Genomic DNA, 27,993 nt, shown 5'->3' with positions numbered 1-27,993 from the left:
CCATGGGTATAACGTTATTTTTGGAGTAACGATACTTTAGATAACGTTATTTTTCACACATTTTACCGTTATATTTTTTACCGGTAAAAACTCATTTAACGTTATTTTTAACGTTACTTATCTATACCGTTACTGTTAATTGCTACTGTTAACGGTAACGGTTACTCGGTAACGAAATTATTACGCTCCTATAATGTATGAAAGAGACAGATTAGATTTGTAATTTTCTTTATTGGTTTTTGAATTATTACAGAATACGTCATATAATGTTTGTTTAGTGTGCACATATTATATGATCTATTTTTAAAACAATGATCAAAACAATGATGGAATATGAAATAAGCTGTTGGTTGTGTATTATTATTTTTAACAAACTTGAGAAAAATAATATATTCTCAATTCGATTGAATTTTTTGTAATGTGTGCTACTTCATAAATTATTTTTATTGGGTAGACCGATTTCGATAATTCTTTTTATAATCAAAAGGTGGTGCTTGTTACACAGTCCCATTTAGGTTTGATCAAGTACTTTTCGAGTTATATCTAATAATGCGCATTTACATGACAATTTTTTCGTTTATAATCGTTATTTTACTTGTCAATGTAATTGAAGTTGATTTTTTCTTTCGTTAGCGAGTAAACACAATTTTATTTATTATATTTCAATATCTCTGAATAAGTTGTTTTTATTAGCAACTGAATTCCAGTACAATAATAATAATCTATTGATGAAAAAATTATACAGGTATTTTTTCATTGATGGTCGTGCCTACTTTTATTTATATTTGTTCTGCACGGAGCGGCAACGTCGTAGAGGTATCGATAAAAATTTCGTTAATTCGTGATATTAGAGGTAACGTTATCAGTATCGTTAAAATCCTATTTAACGGTAAAATTTAACGTTAAAAAACGTTTTCGTTACCAAATTACCGTTAAAAGTTTAACGGTAAAAAAGGTATCTGTTAAAATTAACGCTATTTACCGGTACTTTATAATGGTAATTTAAAGAGCAACACGGAGGGGAGTAGCCATGTACAGGCGTTCCCCTCTGTCAAGGTATAAGGCCAAATGGCCATATGCAAACAATAAAACTAGTTGCCGCCGCACTGATCACTAGACTAAATCTAGTTGCGCGATTGAATCAACGTCCTTCAAAAAATGCCAAATTGTTCTGTTTTTTACTGCAAAAAAAGATCTGCCACGTCAAATTTACTAAAACATGGCGTTACCTTTCATACGTAAGTATTTTTTAATCACATTATTACTTGTGTACTTCTTTTAAACCTTTTTTAAACTTAAAAATTACAAATATTATCGTTCGTGTTGACTCGATTTGCTTACCAACACAGGCCGCTCGTCCGCATACAATATGCGGATCAGTCGAGCGACTGATCGGAGTCTATTTCCGAGAAGTCACTGTCGCCGAGCGTTAGTGTTGTTACCGGTTTGTTTGTAGATGGTTATCGATAAAAATGGCAAAGCTTCCAGGCTATTTCAACTTATAAAATTATTGTTCAATTCGATTTGCTTTGGGAAAAAAAAAAAAAAACATTACTGTAAAAAAAAAAAAAAATATGATATTAGTCCCGCTGAGTTTCTTCCGCCAGTTCTTCTCAGGTCAGAGGCTTCTTCTTTCCGAACTGGTAGTAGACTCATGACGTTCAGTAAGAAATTGTAATAATTTTATGCTGAATAAAATATTTTGAATTTTGAATTTTGAAAGGCAAAAAAGGAGACAGACATTTTTGAGATTTTGATTTATTTAAAATATTATATTGCTAGCTTTTTTAAATAAACATAGTTATATAATAAAATTGCATTAAATTAAATATAATACACGTATTATGAGTATTAATACATTTTACTACAATTACTTAATGTGAACTTCCACCATAATGTTTTATATAAAAATTTGGCAGGTTTTCAAAAAACCCAAATTTAAGGGATACATGGAAAAAAATGGTAATAACAGATTAACCTGGACGCCCACAAAAAAAAGTGTAATTTGTTCAGATCATATCAATACTACTAACTTTTAAGTGTTGGCGAACAATAGCAGGATTAGTCGAGGGCACCAAACCAACACTAACGCCACACTGTTTTTGTCCCGTAAGTTTTTTTTTGTCTCATGTACAAGGTAATCAAGATATGGTTCACCTTAGTCATAGTAGTGAAATGAAGCTTAGATTTATCATCTTTGAAAATGAACAATGTCCATCCTTTCAGAGTCATCAACAAATCATTAAATCTAGCAGATGACAAGCTATCATCTTATGATGCCATTAGTGTTACGCTCCCTACTCCCGATTCGTTGACATCACCGTGTACATCATCAACTCCTCAAAATGTACGTTAACTTTAAATCATTTATTGTAGACTAGCATTGTTTGGCACAACAACGTTGCACCAAACGTATTGTGACATAATTATAATAGTTAGACATAGGCTGTCGCGACACTTTTTAACCGACTTCCAAAAAGGTTAGGTTCTCAATTCGACTGTATTTTTTTATGTACGTTACTTCAGAACTTTTGACTGGGTGAACCGATTTTGATGATTTTTAATTGAATAGAAAGCTGATGTTTATCATGTGGGCGAGTTTAAATTTCATCGAGATCTGATAACAACTTTTTGAGTAACCTTTGATAACGCGTATATATTATGTATATTGTATTACTTGTCGATGTAATTGAAGTCAGTTTTGTTTTCGTTTGCGAGCAAATACAATTATTGTAGATAATGATGTGTTGTACAAAGTCTTACTACATTATATATTTCTATTATCATTAGTTTTTGCAGCGTACGCAATGTAAGGAATTTTTTAGGTTATTTTTTATCCCTTGGGTTACATTATTGGAGTTTTAGTAAGGATCGCCTGTTTCTCTAGTTACCGTTACCAATTAGCACATAGAGCAACACGGAGGGGAGTAGCCATTGCGTCTGCTACCGATACAAAATTGTCTGTCATTTTTTACGGGGGGAAATTACACACATGCACACTTTATCTAATTCCCACACAAAAATAATCGTCTGTCACTACGAAACTCACACATACTAAATTAAAGTCACACTTACATTTTTCACACACAAATAGATACATTCTGTGTCATTACAGTATAATGACACGCCGCAACTACACTGACAAGTTGCTTACAGCCGTGGTTGTAACAACTGTCGATATGCATTATCGATAAATTCAAGTACTGGGTTCGGTAAATAAGGTTTTTAAAGTGATACAAAGGTAAGATGTTATTATAAAAATAGGCTTAATTTATTATACACTACAAATCAAACATCTTCATCTAAAATAAACGTATATCCTCCTGCGGCCCAGTTTAATAGAGGAGACTTCCGAGGATGACCCAATGTCCTAATATTAGAACTAATTAATAAAGTACTGAACGCCCAGACCAAAAATTGTTTGTATCTGGTTAATCCCAATATTTACAGGTGTCATGTTTTAGGGCTATTATAGTATTGATTTAAGCTTGTCAGACAAAAAGAAAAAATACCAAAATCTTTTGTTCTTTATTTATCACCTTGGGTTGTTACATTAACTTTAAAGCCAACTGAACAGTCTTAGAAATCTTATGAAAACTTAGTATTTAAACACTTAAAACTAGTACAGATCAACAAAATAAACCTTTAGCTGCATAGAAGTTGCAATAATTATTTTTCTTTCACAAAAATAAGTCAATAATCACATTTAAAAAAGAAAAAAAAATGAAATTTAAATTAACTTAACAATGTTATTTAGACCATTTATGTTTCATTATTAGCCTTCTTTTGCAAGAAAAAATATCAAAAACCCCACAGCAAATAAGAATCTAAACAAAAAATAAAAAAAAATGCACAATAACAATACTAAACATAATTAGTCTATTTTTATAATAGGAACTCAAAAATCACATAAAAACCTATTTGTCTAAAATAATATTTGTAACTATAATTTTCCCCCCAGACTTGTCTGGAAAGGTCTCCCTCAAGGCTCCGTCCTTAATCCTTTACTTTATAGCATCTACACCTCTGATCTCGAATTATCTGTCAACAGTTTTTGCAACATTTTACAATACGCTGATGACATTGCCATATATTATCGATCAAATTCAGTCGATGATATCACATTTAGGGTTAACTCTGCTTTGCATTATCTAGGCTAGTGGCTGTCTGAGCATGGCTTATCTTTAACGATAACCAAAAGCCAGGCAGTTGCTTTCTCTAGAAAAAGAATCGTCCCTATCTTCGATTTTCATTATGGAGGTCAGCGCATTGACCTCGTAGATAAGGCTAAATTGAGAGTTATTCTCGATAACCGACTAAATGGACTTTCTCATACAGAGCATATTCTTAAAAAATGTGAGAAAGGTATCAATGCCCTTCGGGCAGTTTTAGGCGTTTGGTGGGGAGCTCCCTTATATTCTCAAAAACTCCTCTACAATGCCATAGTTCATAGCCACATGGACTATGGTTTATTCGTTTTAGACCCTATTATTAAATCAGCTTCACAAAAACTAAATAAAATACAATACAAATGCCTTAGAATCATTCTGGGTGCTATGAAATCTACACCTACGAATGCTCTGCAGGTTGAATGCGTTGACCCTCCGTTGCAAATAAGGAGACAATTGCTTTGTCATCGGTTTTTCAGCAAAATGTTACAGCTATCTTCACATCCTCTTTGGAGTCGTTTAAAGCGAACTATCACAAATTCAGAATCCCAACAAACCCGAATCATGTCTTTTGAATAGCTTCCTGTACGTTACTAAACTTCCAAATCCATATATTCAACTGCCTCTAAATCCTCTTTTTTCTATTCCCTATAAAGCCCTTGTATATCGCCCTGTCATCGTTACGAACCTTGGTCTTACCAAAGGTTCCCCGAACACTAAGTCTCTCTTTAATTATGAAGTTCATCAAAATTGGTCCGACCATCTACTTATTTATACCGATGCGTCTAAACTTTCAGCAGATAGCTGCGTTGGTGCAGCCTATTGGATCCCAAAATTCAAAAGTATTTTACAGTTTAAGTGCCCGCCTGAATCATCGGTTTTCACCGGTGAAGCAGTCGCTATTTTGGAAGCTATTTTATATGCCCACTCCCATGATTTAAGACAAATCGTAATTTTGACTGACTCCTTAAGTTGCCTATTAGCAATTATGGAAAACCCGTTTCGTAGCAGAAAAAGATTTGTCATTATTTTAAAGAGCAGGGAATTTTTGTTTTTATGTCATTAGAAAGGATTGCAGATCACTCTTGTTTGGATTCCCAGTCACTCTGATATTCCCAGCAACGAGACTGCGGATTCATGTGCCAAATCTGCCGTCCAAATCGGCTCCCATGCTCACTTTAAAAATTCCTTTTATGATCTTGGTGTTGCAGCGAATACTCGGTTGGCCAATTCGTGGACATCATCTTGGATATCATCTAAAATGGTAAAAGGTATTTACCTTATACTTATGCGAGCCTGCAACCAGAAATCCCTAGACGACCATGGTTTTTCCGTTTTAGACATGCCGACCGCTGGGTCACTTCGACCATTTGCAGGTTGCGTTTAGATCACGCGTGCACACCTAGACATCTCGCAAAAATTAGAGTACGGGACCATTCACTCTGTGAATGCGGTTTAGATGAAGGATCCCCATCCCATATCCTGATTAATTGCCCCAAACTCCTTCATCCTTTGTATGACGTACTCTCTCCCGAAGTTCCCCGCCCTATAAATGTTGAATCTTTATTAATGTTTGTGTTTAGTCCTCTGTGTTCGTTTTTATGTAAATATATTAAATGTAATAAAATTAAATTGTAAATATTACAATGTATATATATATATATATATATATATATATATTTAGTACAAAGTTATATACTTATAAATATTTTTATATTTTTGTACATTTCCAGGTTGAGAGTATTGTAAATAAATACATGCTATTTTCGTGTATTTTCAAAATTTAACTAAATTTTTAAGCTTGTATTCTCAAATCCACCGAACAAATAACAATCTCCTTCGTGTGTTCTCCATCCCACGTGACATTCAACTGAGGTAGGGCACAGCAGGAATATCCTGCTCAAAATATGGAGCAGCCCGACTGGGGTAGTACCTCGACCTTACAGAAGATCACACCAAAATAATACTGTTTTCAAGCAGTATTGCGTTCCTGTTGGTGAGTAAGGTGACCCAGAGCTCATGGGGGGAATTGGGGATTGGGTCGGAAACGCGCTTGCAATGCTTCTGGTGTTGCAGGTGTCTATAAGCTACGGTAATCGCTTACCATCGGTGAGCCGTAGTACGGCTCACCGATGGTAATTCTTTGCTTAATGGCTTTTAGTTGTGTCAGTTTGACATATATCATTTCGCCAATGTTTTTTTTTTTATGTCACTAGGTCGGCAAACAAGCGTACGGCTTAGACGTGGGTTATAACAGGTGAAATATGTTACCTGTTATATCTGTTACTGTTATGGAAAAATAACAGATATCAATACCTGTTATAAAATAACAGCCTGTTATTTAAGTTTATGCGGATAACGAACTTTGTTCTTGTAAGTTGTAAACTGAACAACTCCCTTCATCAACCGACTGCCAAAAAAGGAGGAGGTTCTCAATTCGATTATATTTTTTTTTAGGTATTACCTCAGAACTTTTCACTAGGTAGACCGATTTCGATGATTTACTCAATTAAGAGACATTTTTATGCCTAAATAGTTAAAAATTGTACACCTAAACCTAAGTCCTAACAAATAATAAGAAACTATTTTTAATCGAAATCTAAACTATATATACAATGAATATAATCACTAACACTCTATTACTAACTAACAACACTGACTAACTAACTATTATACTAATTTAAAAAACAAGAAATACAAGAATCTTAAAATTTCTTCTATCACTTCCAAAATTCAAAACGCTTTGTAATTTGTTCGATTATGAAATTTTAATAAAGAGGGGATTTCAAAATTTAAACATTATCAATCGTAATCACAACTGAATATCATTCTTATTTTTTATGTCGTAAAGTTGAATTTACAAGGTTAATTTATTGACCAATCAAAACGGGATGAGCCAACGTTTGGATACACAGCATAATTTCAAACGAGTGACACATATTTTATGTAACAATATTTAGATATTAAAATACTTATATTTAAATAATAAAATTGATTTTACAGTACTTGATTCATAAAATATTATTTATTAGTAACACATAATATGGCACTACAATTCTTATAATGTATCCGAATAAGAAGACAATACATAACATGACCACATTTAGGAGTTAATTTTCCAATGAGATTTGTTCTTAGAAACTATCAACTATAATTTTGGGGTAATAAATACTAGGTGCTTCTCTTTTTGGCATGGTATAGGCATTGTAGTGCAACTGAGAGGTAAACATGTGTATTGTGTAATAAAATACTAGGTGTTTCTCTATTTTGCAAGGCGCGATACTTATGAGCTAGAGTGAGATAAGAAATGTTATTCGAGAAATAACAGACTGTTAATAACAGTTGCGGTAACAAGTAACAATAGTATTTGGTATAAGTATTTGATATTTACGTATCTGTTATGTTATTTTAGATAACAGTTATTTCAAATTCAGAATAACAGTTGGTATTTGTTACTTTCAAATACCTGTTATTTTTATCTGTTCCAATAAATACGCCTCACGTCTAGCTTGTTTGCCGACCTTGTGACATAAAAAAAAAAAACATTGGCGAAATGATATGTGTCAAACTGACACAACTAAAAGCCATTAAGCAAAGAACTTAACTGAACTGAATGGTTAAATTATAATTGATAATAAGAATTATGTTTGACGAAAGTTCAGTTATATCTGGTAAAACTTTTAAAAGAACTGTCGAAAGCATTAACAAGGTATCTCTAACATAAACAGTAAACTAAATAAGTTCAAATTTTATTTATTATTTTTGTTGTACAAAATAATTTAAAAATTATCTAAATACATGTATGTACAACAAATTATGAACAACTTTAATAATGTTTAGGTTGGATACTCAGACGGAGTTGTAGATGGACAATCTTCTTCATTTCAACATAGTTTTGATGTGGGTTATGAACAGGGCTTAAACTTTGGATTACAATTAGGATATAAAGCAGCAACGTAAGTAACGAAAATTGGTATTTATCATGTATCAGTTATTATTAAAGTTTATTATTTCCCCCTATAAAGTTCCCCTTGTAACGAAATTTATAAAACAGTAAAATTTTATAATTTGCTACAGTAATAGAAGCAGCATTTTACTATACTTACACTTATACTATATACTACATGTATACACTATAATTATGTATGTATCTCAATACCCATTCTTACACACACCTCAACCATGTAATTACATACCTAATTCATAAATAAAGTACCTAATTATTTCGATAATTACCCACAAAAATAGTCATGTATCAAGTCACAAAGAGTATCCAAGTCAAAATAATAAAACATAATAATAAGTAATTTATGAAATTCAATAATAGTAAGCCGAGTCACAGCAATACGATGCAGAACAAATTCAATAAAACAAGCCAAATTCAGAAAAATAACGCTGCGCTATTAGTCAATCACAAAAGAAACATGCCAATACTAAAATATCATCAACAATTAATAGCTGAATAGCTGGCGCACGCACACTAACAACACGACAGTCACACATATATAAAACAGAGCAGAGAGCGTGCGGGGCGCGGTAGCGGAATGCAGCAAGACAGAAACATTTTATTTAAATACCTATTTTTGAAAAGTCTCTTCGGTACCCTTTCCTCTTAATAGTCATATCTTAATAAATATGCGGACGTAGTTGCGGCAACAGTTAGTGTATTATAAAACAAAGTCCCCAAAAGTGTATGTGATCGATTCCCTCAAAATCTACTGAACGGAGTCTCATGCGGTTTCACCAATGGAGAGAAAGCTTCAAGAGGAAGGTTTACAGAACGGCTAAGCTGATTTTGAAGAGAGTTTCTCTGGAAATTTGCCTGGAAAACTTTGTGAAACACTGATTTCAATGCGGGCGAAGCCGCGGGCACAGCTAGTATATATATATATATATATATATATATATATATATATATATATATATATATATATATATATATATATATATACATCCAGATACATTTTTGGCGTCAAGCACAAACTGCGTTATTACGACGTCCCTCAGTTATGCTTACATTTTATATGTTTTTTCTGCGAATGTTGCTTATTTTTTTCATTTTGAGTTCCGTGGGTTATATCAATTTCTTTAAATTTCTTTTTTGAGAATATTCTGCTTACAGTTGTGCCCAACCATTTATGAACCCCTTTCATGATACTTATGTTATTGCTTCCTCCATATATCCATATAGCCTCACTTAATGCACCGATTATTTAGCGTCCTATATAAGTAATGATGAAATGAGTGAGAAGTAAGCTGAAATGCGACGTTGCCAGTTTTCTAGTAGGTGTGATCATCTATCGTTAACTTAAGAAATAATTCTATTACGCTCGTTGAAATTTTAACATGTAACGGTCATAGGAACACCTCCAATTTTTCATCTTATAATAGCTCTCTTAATGAGTTGCAACATATATTTTATTTAGGCTTTTAACATTTTAATTATTGACGACGTAGCACATCATCAGAATAATAATATAATAAATAATTATTTATCGTTGTGTCCATTTGTTATAAGTATTCTTTGACGGTTCGCAGGTTATGTCCACTTTCTTGCGAACCGTCAAAGAATAATAATAAATAATGTTCCCTTATCCTGCCACGGATATTTTCTGTACATTGAAGATATTTAAAAAAAGTGATACGGTCTATGAATACAGGTTACTGAATCGAACATTTTTTTTATATGTTTGTATGTGTCGTTGTGTCTTCATCACGCCAAAACAGCTAAACGGATTTCAAGTAATTTTAGAACATGGGTAACTGGGCATCCAAGAATACCAGGATATTATTTTTTCTTCTTCGCTGACGAATCTTATAGGTTAATTAAGTTTTATAGCCACAAATAGTTGTGCTGCCTGCTTTTACAAACAACATATTATTATCATTTTCAATATAAAAATGTCTCACGGCTAAAATATTTTTTATACAGACTAAATAGTCTAACTACTTAACTCTAATTCACTAGAATGATTTACCTAAGTCGTCGTCTGGCAAATTTAAACGTCGTCAAACAATATTTACTTATAAAATATAAAGTATATCTTTTAAGTAGGTTTCTAATTTTTTTAAAGTGGATAACAATAGTTTATTAAACATTATACATATTTACAATTCACAACTTAAGAACTAAATATTTACAGATAGTTTTGGTATAAATCATGTCTGCGTGGAATCGTGTCAAGAATGCTGACAGCATTTTCTCGTTGAATCGCTATGCCGATTCTCTGGGCAAAAAAATGCACCAGCCCTCTTGTCACCAGTGGAGGCAATAAGGCGAGGAGTTATCTCATTTAAAAAAAATTTAGCACTGCTACTCCAAGGTCCAAGTGTTTCGACTGCAAATGGCACAAAGATGTAATTTGAAATTAATGACGAATACTTGTGCCGTTTAGTCGTTTTAGCTTTTTCCACTGTGGCTCCCGCTTTTAAGGCTGTTTCCCTGACATGAGAAGGAGCAAGTGTGTCAACGCAGGTTGCGTCCCACAAAAGCGCCCGTCCCCTTTCCCAGGGAACCAACGTCAATCCATCAGGTCTCTTGCCATCATTGCGACTAATTCCAGTAGGCTCGATAAGAGCAGGAACGTCGATGGTAGCAAGAGCTTTTTTATAGTATCGTTTAGGGAACCGTGGCGGGAAAACCTACCCGAACTCTTGTTACAGGAAAGGCCGTGTAGTCCGAAAGAATCGACCTCTTTTCCGCACGGAGATCTGTGTTCAAAGCACAGTGGAGCTCCCAACCGGAGACCGAGAGTAATTCTAAAACTTTCATTGTCTAAAAGTGTCCCAAATTTTTTTGACGGCATTGCGTGTAGCCTGGATTGGGTCAAAAGCCAGAACAGCTGCAAAAAAACTTTGTATCCTTAATAACGGTATGCGTCAAACTAACGTCCGTATATGTGTTACGTATTGCGTAGCCCTTACCTTATATACGGACGTCGTAAATCTGTATACCTACCAGGGCTTGTTACCGTTACCAATTACCATTATAAAGTACCGGTAAATAGCGTTAATTTTAACAGATACCTGTTTTACTGTTAAAACTTTTAACGGTAATTCGGTAACGAAAACGTTTTTTAACGTTAAATTTTACCGTTAAATAGAATTTTAACGATACTGATAACGTTACCTCTAATATCAAGAATTAACGAAATTTTTATCGATACTTCTACGACGTTGCCGCTCCGTGCAAGTGACCTTCAACTCGACGCGCTAGGATTGATAAAAGCGGCAACAGCGCGTGCCATTGGATTATAACGCTGTAGGTACGAACATCAATGTATTTCAACCGTTTACGTATCCTTAATTCGAACATTATGTAGGTATAATGTATTCCGAAATTATAATGGCGAACTCAAAAGAGTACTGTCCTAATGACTGATTTATATCTCTCTCATTTTATTATTTAATTTTATTTCATTATTGTTGAAATTCATAAAATAATATTTAAGTACTTATGTTATACATATAAGAAATAAAATAACATATGCGCCTATATATCAAACAAAATTTATGTTTCACGTATTATATGTGCTTCTAGATATTCATTTTGTATTTAGGTACGTAAGGATTCGTGGTTTTCTTTTTAGAACTTGCAATTGTTTTTATTTTTAAAATAAACTGTATGAGACTACATAAACTAAACAAAATTTTGTTTTATTATCTAATTATATAGTAGGTGCCTGGATGAACGAGGTTTGCTCGATATGTTAGATAAAGATAAAAAATTAAAAGTAATCTGACTGGACACATCTGAACTCGAACCTGGGTCATCTAAATTCTGGATAGCCCGATTTCCCACCTGAGCAATTATAACCTTATAAGGAATGGCGAAATTTACCTTAGTATTGTAATAATGTAGGTAGCAGTTTTTCATTGCAAGAAAACAATGATAAAACGACATTTTCTAAACATGAATCCTAGCTAGCTAGTTGGAACCGTTAGCCAAGAATGAGATTATATATATATATATACAAAAATTGCTCGTTTAAAGATATTATTCTCTCGTTTAAAGGATTTATTTTGTATATATTTTTTAATCATTCATTAATACATTGTATCGGATGTTATTTGTTAAAACACGTATAAAATATAGTTACTGCCTATAGTTAATAATTTTATTCTTCTGCGATATATCTAAATTACATTGCAAATACATATAATTAATCCGGGCTAGCGAATCAGTTTCTAAATGTAATAATTATTATCTAATACTGTATTTAATACTGGATTAATTATTTTATACGGGAAATATTGTGTTAATCATGTACCGTGTCATATTTTTGTGTACAGTACACAATAAATAACACAATATTTCTCCATAAAGCTTTGAATTTTTTATAATACAATTATTGAATAAGTTTTTGTTTATTTCATTTAGGTTTTCAAAATACATATATTATGACTAACCCGTTGGCGCAGTTTGTAGTGGCCTTGCTTTCTGTCCTGCGGGTTGCGGGTTCGATTCCCGCCTGGGTCTGGGTGTAATATAATATTTGTATCTATATATTTATATATGTATTATTTCTATGTATGTTTATAAAAAAAATAGTTATAACAGTCGGCTGTTATCTGTAACACAAGCATTATGTTGCTTACCATAGAAACCGACGACCGTGTGTGTATGTTATATGATATTTATTTATTATGTTTTATAATTTTTTACCCAAGGAATGAGGATACTTCGATTACAATTATAATTTAACTGGAGTTATTTGCTGTGTCCTACCTCAATTTAGCTATTTGTGCTTAATAGAGGTACTTACTTACTATTTTTTAATGTGACATATTACACACATAGACATCCATCTTTCTATTTCATACCTTAGCTTATAGTTTCTATTAAACAATATTTATTTCATGTAAAGAAATAAGATAAAAACGTAACAAAATTTATTGAAAAATAACCTTTCGAATCATTACTTTAAAAAAATATTCTAATAAACTTGTAACTCATAGAAAAATAGTCCGAACGTACACAAAATTACATTCGCATTTGTATTAATTAGCACGTAGATATACGTCAGCTTAATGTGTGTAGACATAAGCACAGCTTATGTCTTGTTTTTTTTTTTTTGTCGGGAAATTGTGGTACTACCTAAAAGCAACGTTTTCAATAAATTATCACTCCAATAATAAATTTCAATTATAGTAAATTTGTCATTAATTGCTAAGTATTTTTTCAATGATTAATATTTTTGTAAAAATTCATTCTTTTTCTGTTCTTGTTAGTGTATGTCTTGTTGGTGTTAATGTTAAATAAATAAATGATTAATTAATACATAATTATAATAAAAATGTAATCGCTGGACTGTGGATCGCTGTCTGGACATTTTATTTATATGAGAAAAAAATATTATTGGGATCTTTATCAACGCAAATAGCACCCAAAAAAATCATTTTCAGAACTTTTGTCTGTTTGTCTGTGCGTTTGTGCACGCTAATCTCAGAAACGGCTTATCCGATTTAGATACGGTTTTTACTAATATATTGTGGTAAGCTTAGCTTAACATTTAGTGTTTGTTTCATGTCAGTAGGTTCATAAATAAAAAAGTTATACTAATTTAAAGAAACACGTTGAAAATGACAGTCACTATTCCACGCGGACGAAGTCGCAAGCGCAGCTAGTTTAGTAATAAGTATTTTTATTCTTGTTCCACTCTGAATTTAAACGCTCTCGCCTTTAAAATATGTATTTTTTTTTTTGTTCTCTTGACAATTTTTTACTGCTACTTTTTTTCAATAGTCAAAAATTAATGTGGGTTTTAATCATAAAATATGATGCTTAGTGTATGACTCTTCTCTTGCAAGTAATTTATTTATTAAGAATTAATAGCAGTTTTTACATGTTATAATACATAGAAAATTTAATGTTATTTTATTAGACTACATTTCTAAATGAATAACCATATTGAAGCAAACGCGACACGTAGAGTTATGCTGTACATCTATACTCTTTACAAATAAATAAAACTGGAGTGTCCGTTTGTAATATTAAAATAACCGCTTTTTACTAAGTTCATATGGATGTATACTAAATATATAAATATATATATATATATATATAATACATATACCAAAATTACATTTTTTACAATTTTTGTCGGTCTGTCTGTCTGTCTGTTTATCTATCTATTTGTTACGGTTAATCTTTGGAACGGCTGGACCAATTTTGACGGGACTTTCAATGGCAGATAGCTGATGTAATAAGGAGTAACTTAGGCTACTTTTATTTTAGAAATCTATTTATTTTGTAACTCTGCGAACTATAAATATTTTTTTTTAATTCCACGCGGATGAAGTCGCGGCACAGGTAGTGTAACAATACTTATAAGAAATCTTGATTATACAATAGCAAATACTCAAAATAAAATAAAGCATAAAACTGAAAAATATATATATTTTTCTTAATAATAATATATAGATAGAGAATAGATAATATGGTGTTTAAATACTAAAGTGAATTCTTTTTTAAAGACAAAACGTGCTTTTCAGCGCAATAAGTTTTCTCGGAATTGTATGACGTTAATTTTTAAACCTCAGTTATAGTACATCTAATACTATTAAATGAGCAATTCTTGTATATATATATACTAGCTTAGAACAGAGGCGCGCGCAATACTTGATCATTATTTTGCTGTGATGTTATTTTAAAACTGCGATATCTCCTGAGATACTCATTGAAATCGAATTATGTAAAAGGCTATTTTGTTTTAAATTAAATACTTGTGATGAATAACGTATTTATTTAGATAAGGATTAATATCATATTTATAAAAATATCTTCGCAAATAATGCATTATTTTAGAACAAACTTGGTTAGCATAAAAAACATTATAGTGAGCCAACCTTAAAAGATTGATATATGCTGTTGCGGACTTTTTTTTGGATCAATTCTGTCATACATGATTTTTGCGAAACTTTAACTGTTTTCACAGCGCACGCAGCGGAAGCTCTCAAAAGGAAAATAACCCCCGATTTTGAAACATTCTTCATTAGTGCTCCGCTCCTTTTGGTCTTAGCGTATATATAGCCTATAACCTTCCTCGATAAATGGGCTATCTAAGACTAAAAGAATTTTTCAAATCGGACCAGTAGTTTCTGAGATTAGCGCGTTCAAATAAACAAACAAACAAGGTCTTCAATTTTATAATTTTAGTATAGATAGAATCTAATTCTCGTAAACGGCTCCAACGATTTTCATGAAATGTATGCAGGGGATTTCGGGAGCGATAAATCGATATTATATACTTTATTTCACTAAAAATAATGTACAGAAAAATTATACATAAAGTTGATGGCAAAGGCGGACTTATCTCTAGAAGAGATCTCTTCCAGTCAACCAATGGTCATGAGAGAGAGTGTCATATAGCGGGGAACACAGTGCAAGAATTAATAACGTAATAGCTAAAGAAGTGTAATATATTACATACTTACAGGTATAAATACATACACTTACATAGATACATATACATACACACTACTTACATACATACATTTATATACGTACACACATAAATACATGATATAATATTATAGGTAATTATATACTTACATATTTATCAAGTAGATGATTGTAAATTGAGATGAGAAATAAAGTGCTCCTTATGTGTTAAAGTGCGATATAGGTAGGTAGCTAAGATCCATTTTTAGAAAATGTCGTTTTATCCCGGTTTTTAGGCACTGAAAAAAATAGCTACAATATCGTTATAATATGAAGGTAAATTTCGAAGTTGTTAATAAAGTTGTAATAAAGCTCGGTGGGAAGTCGGCCGGTCGGAAGTAATCTAGAAGACCAGAGTTCAAATCCCCACGTCTCCAGAATTGTTTGTTTTTTCTTTTTATTTCTAATTTCACTCATGATTTTTTATTTAAATAACCAGTTCATATTTGTATTATTATTACGGTAAAATCGGAAAATATTATTCATATTTTATTAATATGTAATCCGTATTTAAATATGATTTCAAAAAAACACGATTTACTAAAAATACCAAGCTAAGATCGGTCACCCAGGTTGGATAGGATTAGATTAAAATCATAATTTATCAATTGTATTTCTTCTGGTTTGAAGCACTTTATCATTAGGGCAAGTATTTTTAACTATCGAAAATCAAACTTTAAGGTTAAGTATTTCAGTTCAAAAAAAGAACTCAATAGAATAGGTACATATCTTTTTTTGTTGATAATTGTTGTTTATCTTTTGTTTTGATCGAAGCCAGGGCGGGTCGCCAGTAATTCATAAAATGAACTCAAATTAAACTAAACTAAGCCCAGACGAGATACATCAATTTTAATTAATTAGTAAAACCAACAAGTTGTTATGAATCTAACAAAACAAATTAAATGACATCAATTTACATTACATTTAATAATACTAAAAACCTATTATATTGTATAAAATCCAATCAAGTTAAATTAAGCTAATCAAAATTTAGTCAGTAAATACATATAATTTTCATAAATTGAAACACAAATATCAAACAAAATAATTAAAATTAAAATAGAATAGATTAAATAACATAAAATTAAAATCAGACTTAAACATCAAAACAAACAAAAACAAATTTAATCAAAATTAAGACAAATAAAAAAGACCGAATTAAATCAATTTGCTGTTAAAAAAAAAGCATTACTAAGCAAAATAATATTTACAGGTAAATTTATTTGTTATTTACTATATTTACTTGCATTCGCATGTCGCATTCAGTCTGTATCATCCCACTGCCGGGCATAGGCCTCTTTCTACACGTACGACAAGGATTGGAGCTTAATCCACCAAGCTGCTCCACTTATATCATCCTCTACAAATTATATCATCAATCATCATCATCATCAGACATAGATAAAATATATCCAAATTATACATTAAGATATATTTATAATAAATATTTTAGATTTAGCTTGTTAATTTCTTTATGTATATGTATGTATATATATAATATTAACATATTTGTATGTTTATTAAAAAATAAAACAACGAAAATCTAACTGTTTTATTTATTTTTTCATAGCTGTTACATATACTCATAATTATAAGGGGTTTTTTATAGATCAATGCATATAAGATTCAATTACTGTCATTTAGAAATTTTGATAAGCTGTTTTACGGGATACCTTCTAAAATATTTCCTCCTTTTGCAAGTGCATGGTTAAATACAAGCCACAAGGGCGGATCCAGATATTTTTACGGGTTATTTTAATTTTTTTTTTAGGATTTATTTTAATTTTTAAGTGCAGTACTTACATACCTACATTAATAAAATATCTACTTTTTATGTGTATATATTATTATTAAAATTAATAATTAAATTTTAACTTCTTGTGACTCGACTACGACTATATGACACCCCCCCCCCCTCCCCTGGCGCCAAAGCTGGATCCGCTCTTGGTTACATATTATTAATTTCTGCTTCGGTTCGAGTACCTACAGTCACCTCGTAAATTTTATCTTTGTAGTATTATACCCTTTACTAGATATACCCGTGCAAATAATTCGCACTAAATAAGTATAATAATTATCACTTTACAAAATTACAAAAAAGTATTATTATAGGTACGTGAATTGATTTGAAATTGAACAATAAAAAAATTACGGACCGTCAATCATGTTGACCTTGTTTCAAAATTAAAGCAGTCATATACCTATATAATTTTAATAATTAATTAATTTACAAAACAAAAGCAATCATAAATTTTTAGTTGTTGATGTCAGTAGAGCAAGCAATTATCTATAATAAAATGATACATAATTTATGTTGAGAAATTACCTATGAGGTTTTTTCCCAAAAGGGAGGCAAACATCTTAAACCTTAGCGTAGGTATTAATATATATGATATTCAATAAGAGACGATCAGACTTTATAAGTTTATACAAAAAATAATCATTGAACTTTTAAAAGCAATCATTGGAATTATTAGATCTATTATTTAAGAAAAAGTTTATAACGTTTAGTTTCTGCATAACAATTTTTAATTATACTTACTATCTAATTCACATATTGATTTCTAATGTTTACGCAAGTTTTATATTATCTGACCTTGACTGGATTTGTTTTGCGAACTTTTAAATGCATAAATTATGCAATAGACATATGGTAAACAAAACGCTTGTGATGCTGCTGGTGTTGCAGGGCTGTAATCTACGGAAATCGCTAGCCTGGTTTCAATATTTGTTGAAAAAATCTTAAAAAATCTTCATGTCTTAATAAGACTTTTAAAAGTATAAGTCCGAAAATCTGAAATTTTAGAGAATATTTGATCTTTTCAGTTTTACAGAGTTATAAAGACTTATTATCTTAAAAGTCTTATTAAGTGGTATGATGGTTTCTTAAGATATTTTAATACTTTTTCCAAATAAATATATCCAACAGGGTCACCATCGGGTGAGCCGTACGCTTATTTGAAGATTAGTACATACGTAACTACTGCTAGTTTGCCGACCTAGTTGTATAAAAAAAAAGTTTTATCGAAAACACTGCATAAACACTTTGACATGTAACAAATAATGTATGGTAGAATTGTTCTTCTTTCATTGGTCTACAAAAACAGTCCGTGTTGACTTTTAAGAAAGCTACTCATACTTAACTTCTAAATAATGCATGTGTAATTACGTAATTGTAATTAAGTACTTCCAATTTATATTGCACTAATTCTAAAGCTATATGGATACAGTATTACACATAAATAATACACAATGAACGGCTTATTTCATATTCCATCACTGTTTTAAAAATAGATCACATATGTGCACACTAAACAAACGGCGTATTCTGTAATAATTCAAAAACCAATTAAGAAAATTACAAATCTAATCTGTCTCTTTCTTACATTGTACGAGCGTAATAATTTCGTTACCTATAACGTTAACAGTAGCAATTAACAGTAACGGTATAGATAAGTAACGTTAAAAATAACGTTAACTAAGTTTTTACCGGTAAAAAATATAACGGTAAAATGGGTGAAAAATACCGGTATCTAAAGTATCGTTACTCCAAAAATAACGTTATGCCGACCTTGACAAATTAACGTTACCGAATTTTTAACGGTATTCCAAGCCCTAATACCTACTATTCGAACCACTACATATTCGACGTCCATGACCAAACCGTCACTAAACAAAAAACACAAATTTTCAGTAGGGGCGCTCAGTAACCAAATAAAAAATCATTGCAAAAATGTATTAAATGTAACAGAACCTTTGTTTTTTCAGATTCAAAGACTGCTACCCAGCCTGGCTTCCATATTCATGCAAAAAAGTATAGATAATGTATATCTAATATATAAAATTCTCGTGTCGCGGTGTTTGTAGTTAAACTCCTCCGAAACGGCTTGACCGATTCTCATGAAATTTTTTGTGCATATTGGGTAGGTATGAGAATCGAACAACATCTATTTTTCATCCCCCTAAATGTTAAGGGTAGTCCACCCCTAAATTTAATTTTTAATTTTTAGATAAATTATTTTATTTTTTATTTTATTATGATTTGGCGTTGAAAATACATACAACCCTATGTTTTCACCCTTCTACCACCAACCCCTATTTTAAAATAGCGTTTAGCGGCAAGACAACGTTTGCCGGGTCAGCTAGTTAACTTATAGAAATATTTTTATTTTTATGACAAAATAGTGTCACTTTTCCGTTTAATATGTAAATTCAATTCGTAAATTCGTTAAAGCCTCAGTTTTTCCTTTTAAGTGTACTTTTATTTTATTTTACTACTTAAGCAGTATTTTGCAACCGAGCGTCAAATAAGCAGCGACACGTGCGTAGCAACTTCGGCAAACTGTTTTTAAATGATTTGTTTTGACTTAATTGAATATTTCAAAACCTTCAAATACAGTCAGTTTGGCAACGTCGCAATAGGACGTCAAATAATCGGTTGTATCGGAAGAGTTTTAGCAGAGTATACGCTCTGTCGATATACGCGCTAGACTAGCGCTGCACCGTTGGTGCGGAATTTCGCGGAAGTTTTAGTTATACAAATGCAAATGTCTCAACGATTTTTTGCCTTCCGGCGATTTTTGTTGTACAGGTAGCTAGAGCCAAAAGGACTAATGGGACATCGATTAAAAAAGTGGCGTCCGATATGCGGACGTCTAAAGGAGGTGGACGCCAGTTTAGATGCATTTCGGCCCATGTGGGACGCCTAATTATTAGCAGGATGTATATATATATATATATATATATATATATAAATATATATACCGACTGACCGAACCGATTTTGATAATTCTTTTTTTATTGGAAAAGAGATTTTCCTAGTTTGGTACCATGATAAAAAAACTAGGATCTGATGATGGGGTCCTAAAGAAATCGAGGGAAACTCATAAATACGCCTAACTTTTTACTGGGTGTACCAATTTTCATGATTTTTAATTTAATCGAAAGCCGATGCTTATCATGTGGTCACATTTAAATTTCATCGAGATCTGATTACAACTTTTGGAGTAATCTTTGATAGTGCGTATTTACTCGACAATTTTTTCGTCTACCTATGTTGTACTACTTGTCGATATAATTGAAGTCGGTTTTTCTCCATTTGCCTGCAACACACAATTATAATACGTAATACTCGTGCAAAAGACTTAACACAAAATCAAGAGACTTTCAGCCCGTGTCCATCTCCAGAGTATTAATTTTTTATGAAGAAATAACAATCAAGACTGATTAAGCATGTTTAAAGACTGATTAATGTATGTTTGAAGATTAATTAATGTGCAGTACTATACTTCATAAAGAAATTAAACCTTTGATTACAATTTTGTAATTAAATTTAATTTATTAAATTATTTCATTAATTTCATTACTTTGTTTATCGATAACTATACAACACTATGAAAATTGTACCTAAAGGTTGCTGGCGCTACAGGCATTTCACGCGAATTATTGCACGGCGGTTAAAGGGTTAAACATAGTTGATTTAAGTTATATTTATTTTTTGTAATGCACGTTTAGTTTCTTAATGTTTATATGATTAAGAAGTTTAAGTGTGAAGAATAATTTTGCTTTTGAATGACTTTTTTACTACTATTAACATATTATGAACTAAATTTTGTGTACTTCACATTTATATCACATTAATTTTTTTGCAAGAATCTCAGGATATTTCATAAGATTTAAGTTTTAAATTACTTAGAAATATGTAAGTTTTCGACTAGGAAATTCATTATGTTGAGTCTATTAGTAAAAATTAATTGAACCTATTCATACTTGACTTATCTTAATCATCTCAGCATAAATATATGAGGCTTTGGAATTTTGGATTAGCACACTTTTAATTCACTTATTAAAAAGATCTATATCTATTTATTATAAATTAATTCTCTACACAAAACAATTTGTTTGTCTACAAATTGGAATCAAATGATCTCAATGTCAGATGGGTGCCAATTCAAAGTTAAATATCCGTATGTTGTTTGTGTTTGTGTATTTAAGTTTAGTATTGAAAACTTTACTACCAAATGACATAATTTTTTTTTTTACATTCAAAAAGAAAGAAAGAAGAAGAAATTGTGTCTTGTAACATATTTTCAGAAAGCAGCAGATAATTGAGAGACCAGCAAGTGACCCATGTAAGATTAACTGTCAAATCTGCATAAATGGAAACTCAACAAAGGAGAATATTTTCAATTTATACAACACACAAAAGGAGAAAAATGAAGAGTATTTAAACACATCTGTAAATGAAACGTAAAAAAATATATTTCATAAAAATATTTTATTTATAAAACATATTCGTTTTCATTTTGTGTTAATCCCAATAGTTTTAATTTTGAGAAACTATAGCAAAGTATTAAATCAATACTTATAATAAAAATGTAACAGGTCGCTGTCTGTACATGTGAGACATGTATATAAGAAAAAATAATATTGGGACCTTTATCATCACAACTAGCACCCAAAACTATGATTGTTAAAATATTTGTCTGTTTGTCTGTGAGTTTTTGCATGCTAATCTTAGAAAAGGCTTATCTGATTTAAACGTGATTTTCACTAATATATTGCAGTATGTTTCACTTAACATGTATTGTTTGTTTCATATCAATTGGTTGATAAATAAAAAATTTATGCCAATTTAAAGAATCATGTTGAACACATAAAGACCCAAAATAAAGATAAAACAAACGTGCCAGACAAAGTGGCAGGCACAGCTAGTTTTGAAATAAAATTAAAATGTATAATTTTACTTTCACAAAAAAAAAAACAAAATTGGTTTTATACTTTTTTGTGATTTCCAATATCATTTGATTTTTTTCAATATCATTTAAACAAAAGTTTATATTCTTGGTTTCTTTTCTGGTGGAGGTTTCATATTTTCTTGTTTAATTTCAGTTTTAATTTCCATATGTCCTTGCATATTACCGTTAGTCATATCTGAGCTAATAGGATCCATGGGTTCTTGCTTGATTTGTATATTGTTTAAGTTACCCTCTCCACCCTTTTCTGAACTCTTATCATTAGAATTTTCTGTTTTCACTGTAACACCATTCTGTGAATAATGAAAATAATTTTAATAAATGAAACATTTTTCATAATACAATTAAGGATACTTAATAATCTGAGAACAGTAAATGATGACCCTCCCTTGACCACCTAATAAATGTGAGCTACTCACTTTTATTTATTAATAGCTTGGGATTTGGAGCTCTGCTTCTCTGATTTTCTATAAAGTTAGCTAACAAGTTCCCTATCAGTGATGATGATTGTTATCAGATAGTGATGAAAATCAGGAGCATCTGTTTTACATTCTGTCATAGGAAGGTGGTTCAAACACATAGGGAACAGACCAGAAACTAATATTTCTATTCTATAAACATGTGCTTTATGGCAATTGCACTCTATAAGTAAAACTTACATGGAATTTACCTGATTTATTGCTGTTTGCGTAACCGGTAAAGGAAATTGTCGCACTAATTCTGCTAACAACATATCCACTCTCTGTCTTTGGAACAATGTTGAAGGTTCCTCTTTAGGTGTACTGGCAACTTCTTTTGGAGCAGATTGTCCCATATTAAAAGGGCCTGTAAAGGTTATATGTAATGGAAAATTTACATTAAACATGTCCATCTATTAATAGAAAAATGTCTAAAATAAAAAATTAACATAACTATTACATTATCCATTACAGTTGCAGGTAATAGTTACTTTATTCATTTTACCTGATTTATTTGGTTTGAAATCCCACCAATATCCTTTACTTGGGTGATATTTAGAGTATGTCATAGTTTCTTCAAACGAACACTGTAGATGGTGAACTGCAGATAACTGTTAAACACAACAACATTTAAATCAAATATCAGTCAGTCAGTTCAGCCTATTGCAATCCAGTGCTGGACATAGGTTTGCACGAGTTCGTGCCTGACCTCCCAGTTTTCCGCAATCCTAATATATTCTTTTTTAATCTATATTTTGTGCACAATAGCACAAAATTAACATAATTTAGGAGTTATAATTACTATATCACACGAGTTTACAAGCTTGGCTTGTTGATAAAAATAATAAAAATGGCCATTAAATGCCATGCTCTGCAAAGTTAGGATACAAGAATAATTATGGCAAGTGTAGAATAAAATGAAAATAAAATGAAATATATAATATAATCGTCATCATCGCACCGTCATGGACGTATTTTTTTTATATCTTGTTTGTAGTATGTATATATATAAGTATATCTCTGTATTTATATGCGTATGTTTATTTTGCTTGTACTGTTTTATAGTCCTACCTTAACACTTACCTTTTACTATTTTTACCATTTTACGCCTTAAGGTTGACTGGTAGATAAATAAGGCTGTATGGCCTTAAGTCTGCCTTTTGTGCAACCTGTTGTCTCGATGTGTTGTTATGTTTTTTTTTTTTTGAGTTGTGTAATAAAGTTTAAATAAATAAATAAATAATATATATAAAAAAGCATGTTTCAGTATAGATCTTAAACTTTTACAAATATACTTACTAATCGCGAGTTCAAAACACTAGCCAAATCAGGAGCTTGGTAAACTATACCAGCAATAATGTAGTAGTCTGCTAGTGGAATGGTTTGAACTGGACTATGTCGATGTTGCTTACGAATTACATAAAGAATAGGTTCCTGTACATGTAGCAAGATGTATTCAAGTCCTGTCATATTTCTGAAAGAACATTATACATAATTAAAATTAAAAAATTCTATATTTATACTTAAATCTAAATTTCAAAAGTACTCTTGAATTGTCATTTTAGATATAAAATTTATATTAATCGATAAAAACAAAATTATGGTTAATATGATGATACCACCGATACGGAAACTTTAGATACTACAGAGAAGAATCGGTAAGAACAGTTACTCTTGACATTGGGGTATTTTCTATTTGTTTACTTACTGTAATTGATCCATGCTAAGCCGTTGCATTTTAACGACTTCGTTATTACACGTGCGATCGAAAAAAGGGTTTGATCTTTCAGAAAAATAGTCCATTATATTTGATGGATTTAAAGACGGTATCCAAGCAGAATCATGCCAAGAAAGACCCAAAGGGTTCTCAGCTGCTATAGGCAGATGTCCAATCCGTCCTGGCATCATCTTTGTAAAATTATAATTAACTCAAATCTAGAAACTGTACCGTAAAACCTTATGAAAAAATAATACACATTGTATATGAGGCAATTATTAACATAATGTGAACACGATTATCAAATAAATGACTTATATACTCTTTGATAAATGATTATTTATGAAGTCTTTTACTCTTTGGAAGTCTTCATTCAGTACCACAGATTAGTATAAACTTTCTGTAAGTATTACTATACTCTGTGGTATAAACGTAGCTGTACACATTTCTTGTGTTACCAAACAATAAAATCACAGATTAAGTATTAGTTACTCCAATAAAATTATTGATATCGTTAAAAAAATGTCATTAGAATGTTTTTTTTTTTTTTTTTATAAATATGTAGTGTGAAGAAAAGGGAGGTTCCTCCGACCAGACGGGAGTTGTGTCTGGCGGGCTACTGCGCCCCCGACGTTTGTTGTCGGGTTCTTGTATATATACTTAATTACTTTGAAAACTCTGATAGCGCGATGTAGCATACGTCAGTTTTTCTCTAATTACGTAGTTTCGTAGTCGTTTTGTATTTCGCGTGATAGATGTCACCACATCACTCCCCTCCGAGACAGGAGGTCGATAGCAGGTTTGACATCTTGTGATGCTTGCCGGGCCATTGGAATGTTTCAAGGCGTCGAAACCAGGTACCGCATAGTTCATGCTGTGTCGGAACTGTCTGCGGTAATGCGTAGTGGCTGACTGCTGTGTTGACAAGTCGGAACCAGGTGCCGCGTAGTTCATGCTGCGTCGGAACTGTCTGCGGTGATGCGTAGTGGCTGACTGACACGTCGACAGGGAGAGAAGAGCGTCTCTGCTTTGTGACCGGCCGAAGTGCAGTGTGCGGTGCCAAAGTCGCTGAGAAGGCTGTGGGTGATGACCAGGAATGCGCGTCCGCTGCATGCTAGTGGTCAAGATACCCGTAGTAGCCGTAGATGCTGGATGCTTCTTGCTGCTCGAAAGCTTGAGGAAGTGATGATGACGATGAAGGTTGCGCTGCTGTTCATGCTTTGGGGTCACCAATTTGTAGCGTGCGGAAAAGGGAGGATCCTCCGACCAGACGGGAGTTGTGTCTGGCGGGCTACTGCGCCCCCGACGTTTGTTGTCGGGTTCTTGTATATATACTTAATTACTTTGAAAACTCTGATAGCGCGATGTAGCATACGTCAGTTTTTCTCTAATTACGTAGTTTCGTAGTCGTTTTGTATTTCGCGTGATAGATGTCGCCACAAATATATTAATGTTTTGTGTAAAATACTTACAGAACACCAAGGAAAAAATTATTATAAATAGTTGAGTAGGCTATCAATATAGTCTGTTATACAAAGTAAAATACTATATAGGTGTATTAAAATTTTATTAAATATATAATTTTATATTCTTTATTGCACTTTAATATCATAATTATACGTCATGTTTATAAAAAAATGTTTCGCAATAGGTTATCGGTGTGCTACAGTACAAGACAGGAGGTATTGTTTCCCAGGCAATACGGTTTCTCAAACGGCTGATACCGATAATTATTATAAGTCCAAACAATTCGGCCAGTAGATAGATTGCAGCAAGGTCTTTGTAAAGGTGGTTCACTGTCTCATTCAATTCAGTCAGCCCAAAATAACGGTACCTATATTTGTGAATCGTCTGCATACTGCAAAGAGCAACACGGAGGGGGGTAGCCATTTACAGGCGTTCCCCTCTGTCAAGGTATAAGGCCAAATGGCCATATGCGTACAATAAAACTTAGTCTAGTGATCAGTGCAGCCGCACTGATCACTAGACTAAATCTAGTTGCGCGATTGAATCAACGTCCTTCAAAAAATGCCAAATTGTTCTGTTTTTTTTCTGCAAAAAGAGATCTGCCACGTCAAATTTACTAAAACATGGCGTTACCTTTGTCGAGGTGAAATATAGATTCCAGGACTTTAGGTAAAATAGGGAGGATAGATATAGAATGATTGAATTAAGTTTTAGACTAATCCATGCGCGGGCTTTTAGTGGAACACGGCCAATAAGTTTCTCAATTACAGATTTCTGATGATTAAAAAAAATTAAGAATCTATTTGTTTTTACTTTTTATGATCGAACAATCATCAATAGTGATCGAACAAACGATAATTAATCAAAATTAATTAATATGAGCTACAAAAATAAAGATATAAGTAAGCCAACTTTAGGGTGAACATTTGTGTAATGAATTGTAAATAAAGAAAAGACGAACAAATATTTTTTACAATCGAACAATAACGAACAAACGACGAACAAACAATTAAAATAAAATAAAAATTCAAAAATTCAAAAAAGTGGGGCCAAATTCAGTGAGCCGGTCTGTGGGACTTCTCTATTAAGAAGAAATTACTTTTATCTTACAATTAATAGGTACTGTTTATTACTTTTTTATTTTATCATTGGTTTATTACACGGTCGTATACACCATGTAATAATAATATAAGTACATGTATACTTCTTCTTCTTCTTCTTTTTTTACCTTGGCTCCCTGAAGGATTTGCCAATATCTGAGTGAATCTACTAAGTGCCGAGTTAGTATCTGAAACAAAAGACAAACAAACATGTATAAACATTGGTTAGTAGGGTTAATCAAGACAAACAGTGCTACAATCTAATGTTATTTTCATTATTATATGTACATAAAATATCAAGAATCTGAGAGTGAACTAATGATAAAAGAGACCTCAGGTTAGTTCAGCGAGGTATTTCAGGGGGAAGAACATCATAGAGGGAAAAGTGGAGTTTTGGACAGTTAAAAAATATGTGTTCAAGAGTGCCTTCCTCAAGACCACATTCGCAAAGTGAAGAGTTCTTTACTCTAATTTTGTGAAGAAAGACAGGGGTGCAAGAATCACCTAAAATTATGCGGCAGACAGTTGAGGTAATCCACTTACTAGCCTTTCTATAGTTGATAAACCATGATTTGACAAGAATGGATCCCTGTACACTAGCATAGAACTTCCCTTTTGTAACACTTGAGTGAGACCAGAATTCAGACCAATCACGCATCATTCGTGTCTTTGCTAATGAGATCAAGTCATGTCTATAGACTTTGTAGTGGTTGAGATCACCTGATGTTGTCGCTTCTTTTGCTAAAAAATCTACTTTCTCATTCCCTATAATACCACTGTGAGCCGGAATCCAAGCCATCTCGACACGGATGTTTTGTGCCAGACACTTAAGGAGGAGATGTCCAATTTTTAGGATAAAAGGGAACTTAAATTTACTTGAAATG

The 27,993-nt window shown here is 32.0% G+C and overlaps 2 protein-coding genes and 1 long non-coding RNA gene across 3 annotated transcripts; 1 reads left to right on the top strand and 2 right to left on the bottom strand.

Annotated features, from left to right (window-relative positions):
• The first annotated feature begins 7,728 nt into the window (after positions 1-7,728).
• Positions 7,729-21,901, top strand: LOC123662271. Its single transcript, XM_045597136.1, has 3 exons — positions 7,729-7,878; positions 8,010-8,125; positions 21,706-21,901. Exons 1-3 carry the CDS (start codon positions 7,813-7,815, stop codon positions 21,863-21,865), a joined length of 342 nt encoding a protein of 113 aa, XP_045453092.1. The 5' UTR covers positions 7,729-7,812; the 3' UTR covers positions 21,866-21,901.
• LOC123662272 lies at positions 10,979-19,489 on the bottom strand. Its single transcript, XR_006744465.1, has 3 exons — positions 19,235-19,489; positions 11,094-11,123; positions 10,979-11,011 (listed from the first exon to the last, which is right to left on the bottom strand). It is a non-coding gene; the product is annotated as an uncharacterized LOC123662272 (long non-coding RNA).
• A 479-nt stretch (positions 21,902-22,380) lies between the features above and the next one.
• LOC123662269 (mediator of RNA polymerase II transcription subunit 6) lies at positions 22,381-24,848 on the bottom strand. The gene is made up of 5 exons (XM_045597135.1): positions 24,534-24,848; positions 24,125-24,299; positions 23,331-23,436; positions 23,038-23,192; positions 22,381-22,660 (listed from the first exon to the last, which is right to left on the bottom strand). The coding sequence occupies exons 1-5, from the start codon at positions 24,731-24,733 to the stop codon at positions 22,448-22,450; spliced, it is 849 nt and encodes a 282-aa protein (XP_045453091.1). The 5' UTR covers positions 24,734-24,848; the 3' UTR covers positions 22,381-22,447.
• Positions 24,849-27,993: the final 3,145 nt, after the last annotated feature.

Source organism: Melitaea cinxia, chromosome 18, assembly GCF_905220565.1.
Source record: "Melitaea cinxia chromosome 18, ilMelCinx1.1, whole genome shotgun sequence".
NCBI lineage: Eukaryota > Metazoa > Arthropoda > Insecta > Lepidoptera > Nymphalidae > Melitaea > Melitaea cinxia.
This window is presented reverse-complemented; position numbering and strand designations above follow the sequence as displayed.

What these genes read in the sequence shown, in the direction of transcription:
- LOC123662271 (XM_045597136.1), top strand. Translation starts at nt 7,813, where the DNA reads ATGTTTGACGAAAGTTCAGTTATATCTGGTAAAACTTTTAAAAGAACT. An exon ending in CTGTCGAAAGCATTAACAAG is followed by an intron (nt 7,879 to 8,009) that starts GTATCTCTAACA and finishes AATAATGTTTAG; the next exon opens with GTTGGATACTCAGACGGAGT. An exon ending in TTAGGATATAAAGCAGCAAC is followed by an intron (nt 8,126 to 21,705) that starts GTAAGTAACGAA and finishes ACATATTTTCAG; the next exon opens with AAAGCAGCAGATAATTGAGA.
- LOC123662269 (XM_045597135.1), bottom strand. Translation starts at nt 24,733, where the DNA reads ATGATGCCAGGACGGATTGGACATCTGCCTATAGCAGCTGAGAACCCT. An exon ending in TTTCAAACCAAATAAATCAG is followed by an intron (nt 23,193 to 23,330) that starts GTAAAATGAATA and finishes TAACCTTTACAG; the next exon opens with GCCCTTTTAATATGGGACAA. An exon ending in CGCAAACAGCAATAAATCAG is followed by an intron (nt 22,661 to 23,037) that starts GTAAATTCCATG and finishes CATTATTCACAG; the next exon opens with AATGGTGTTACAGTGAAAAC.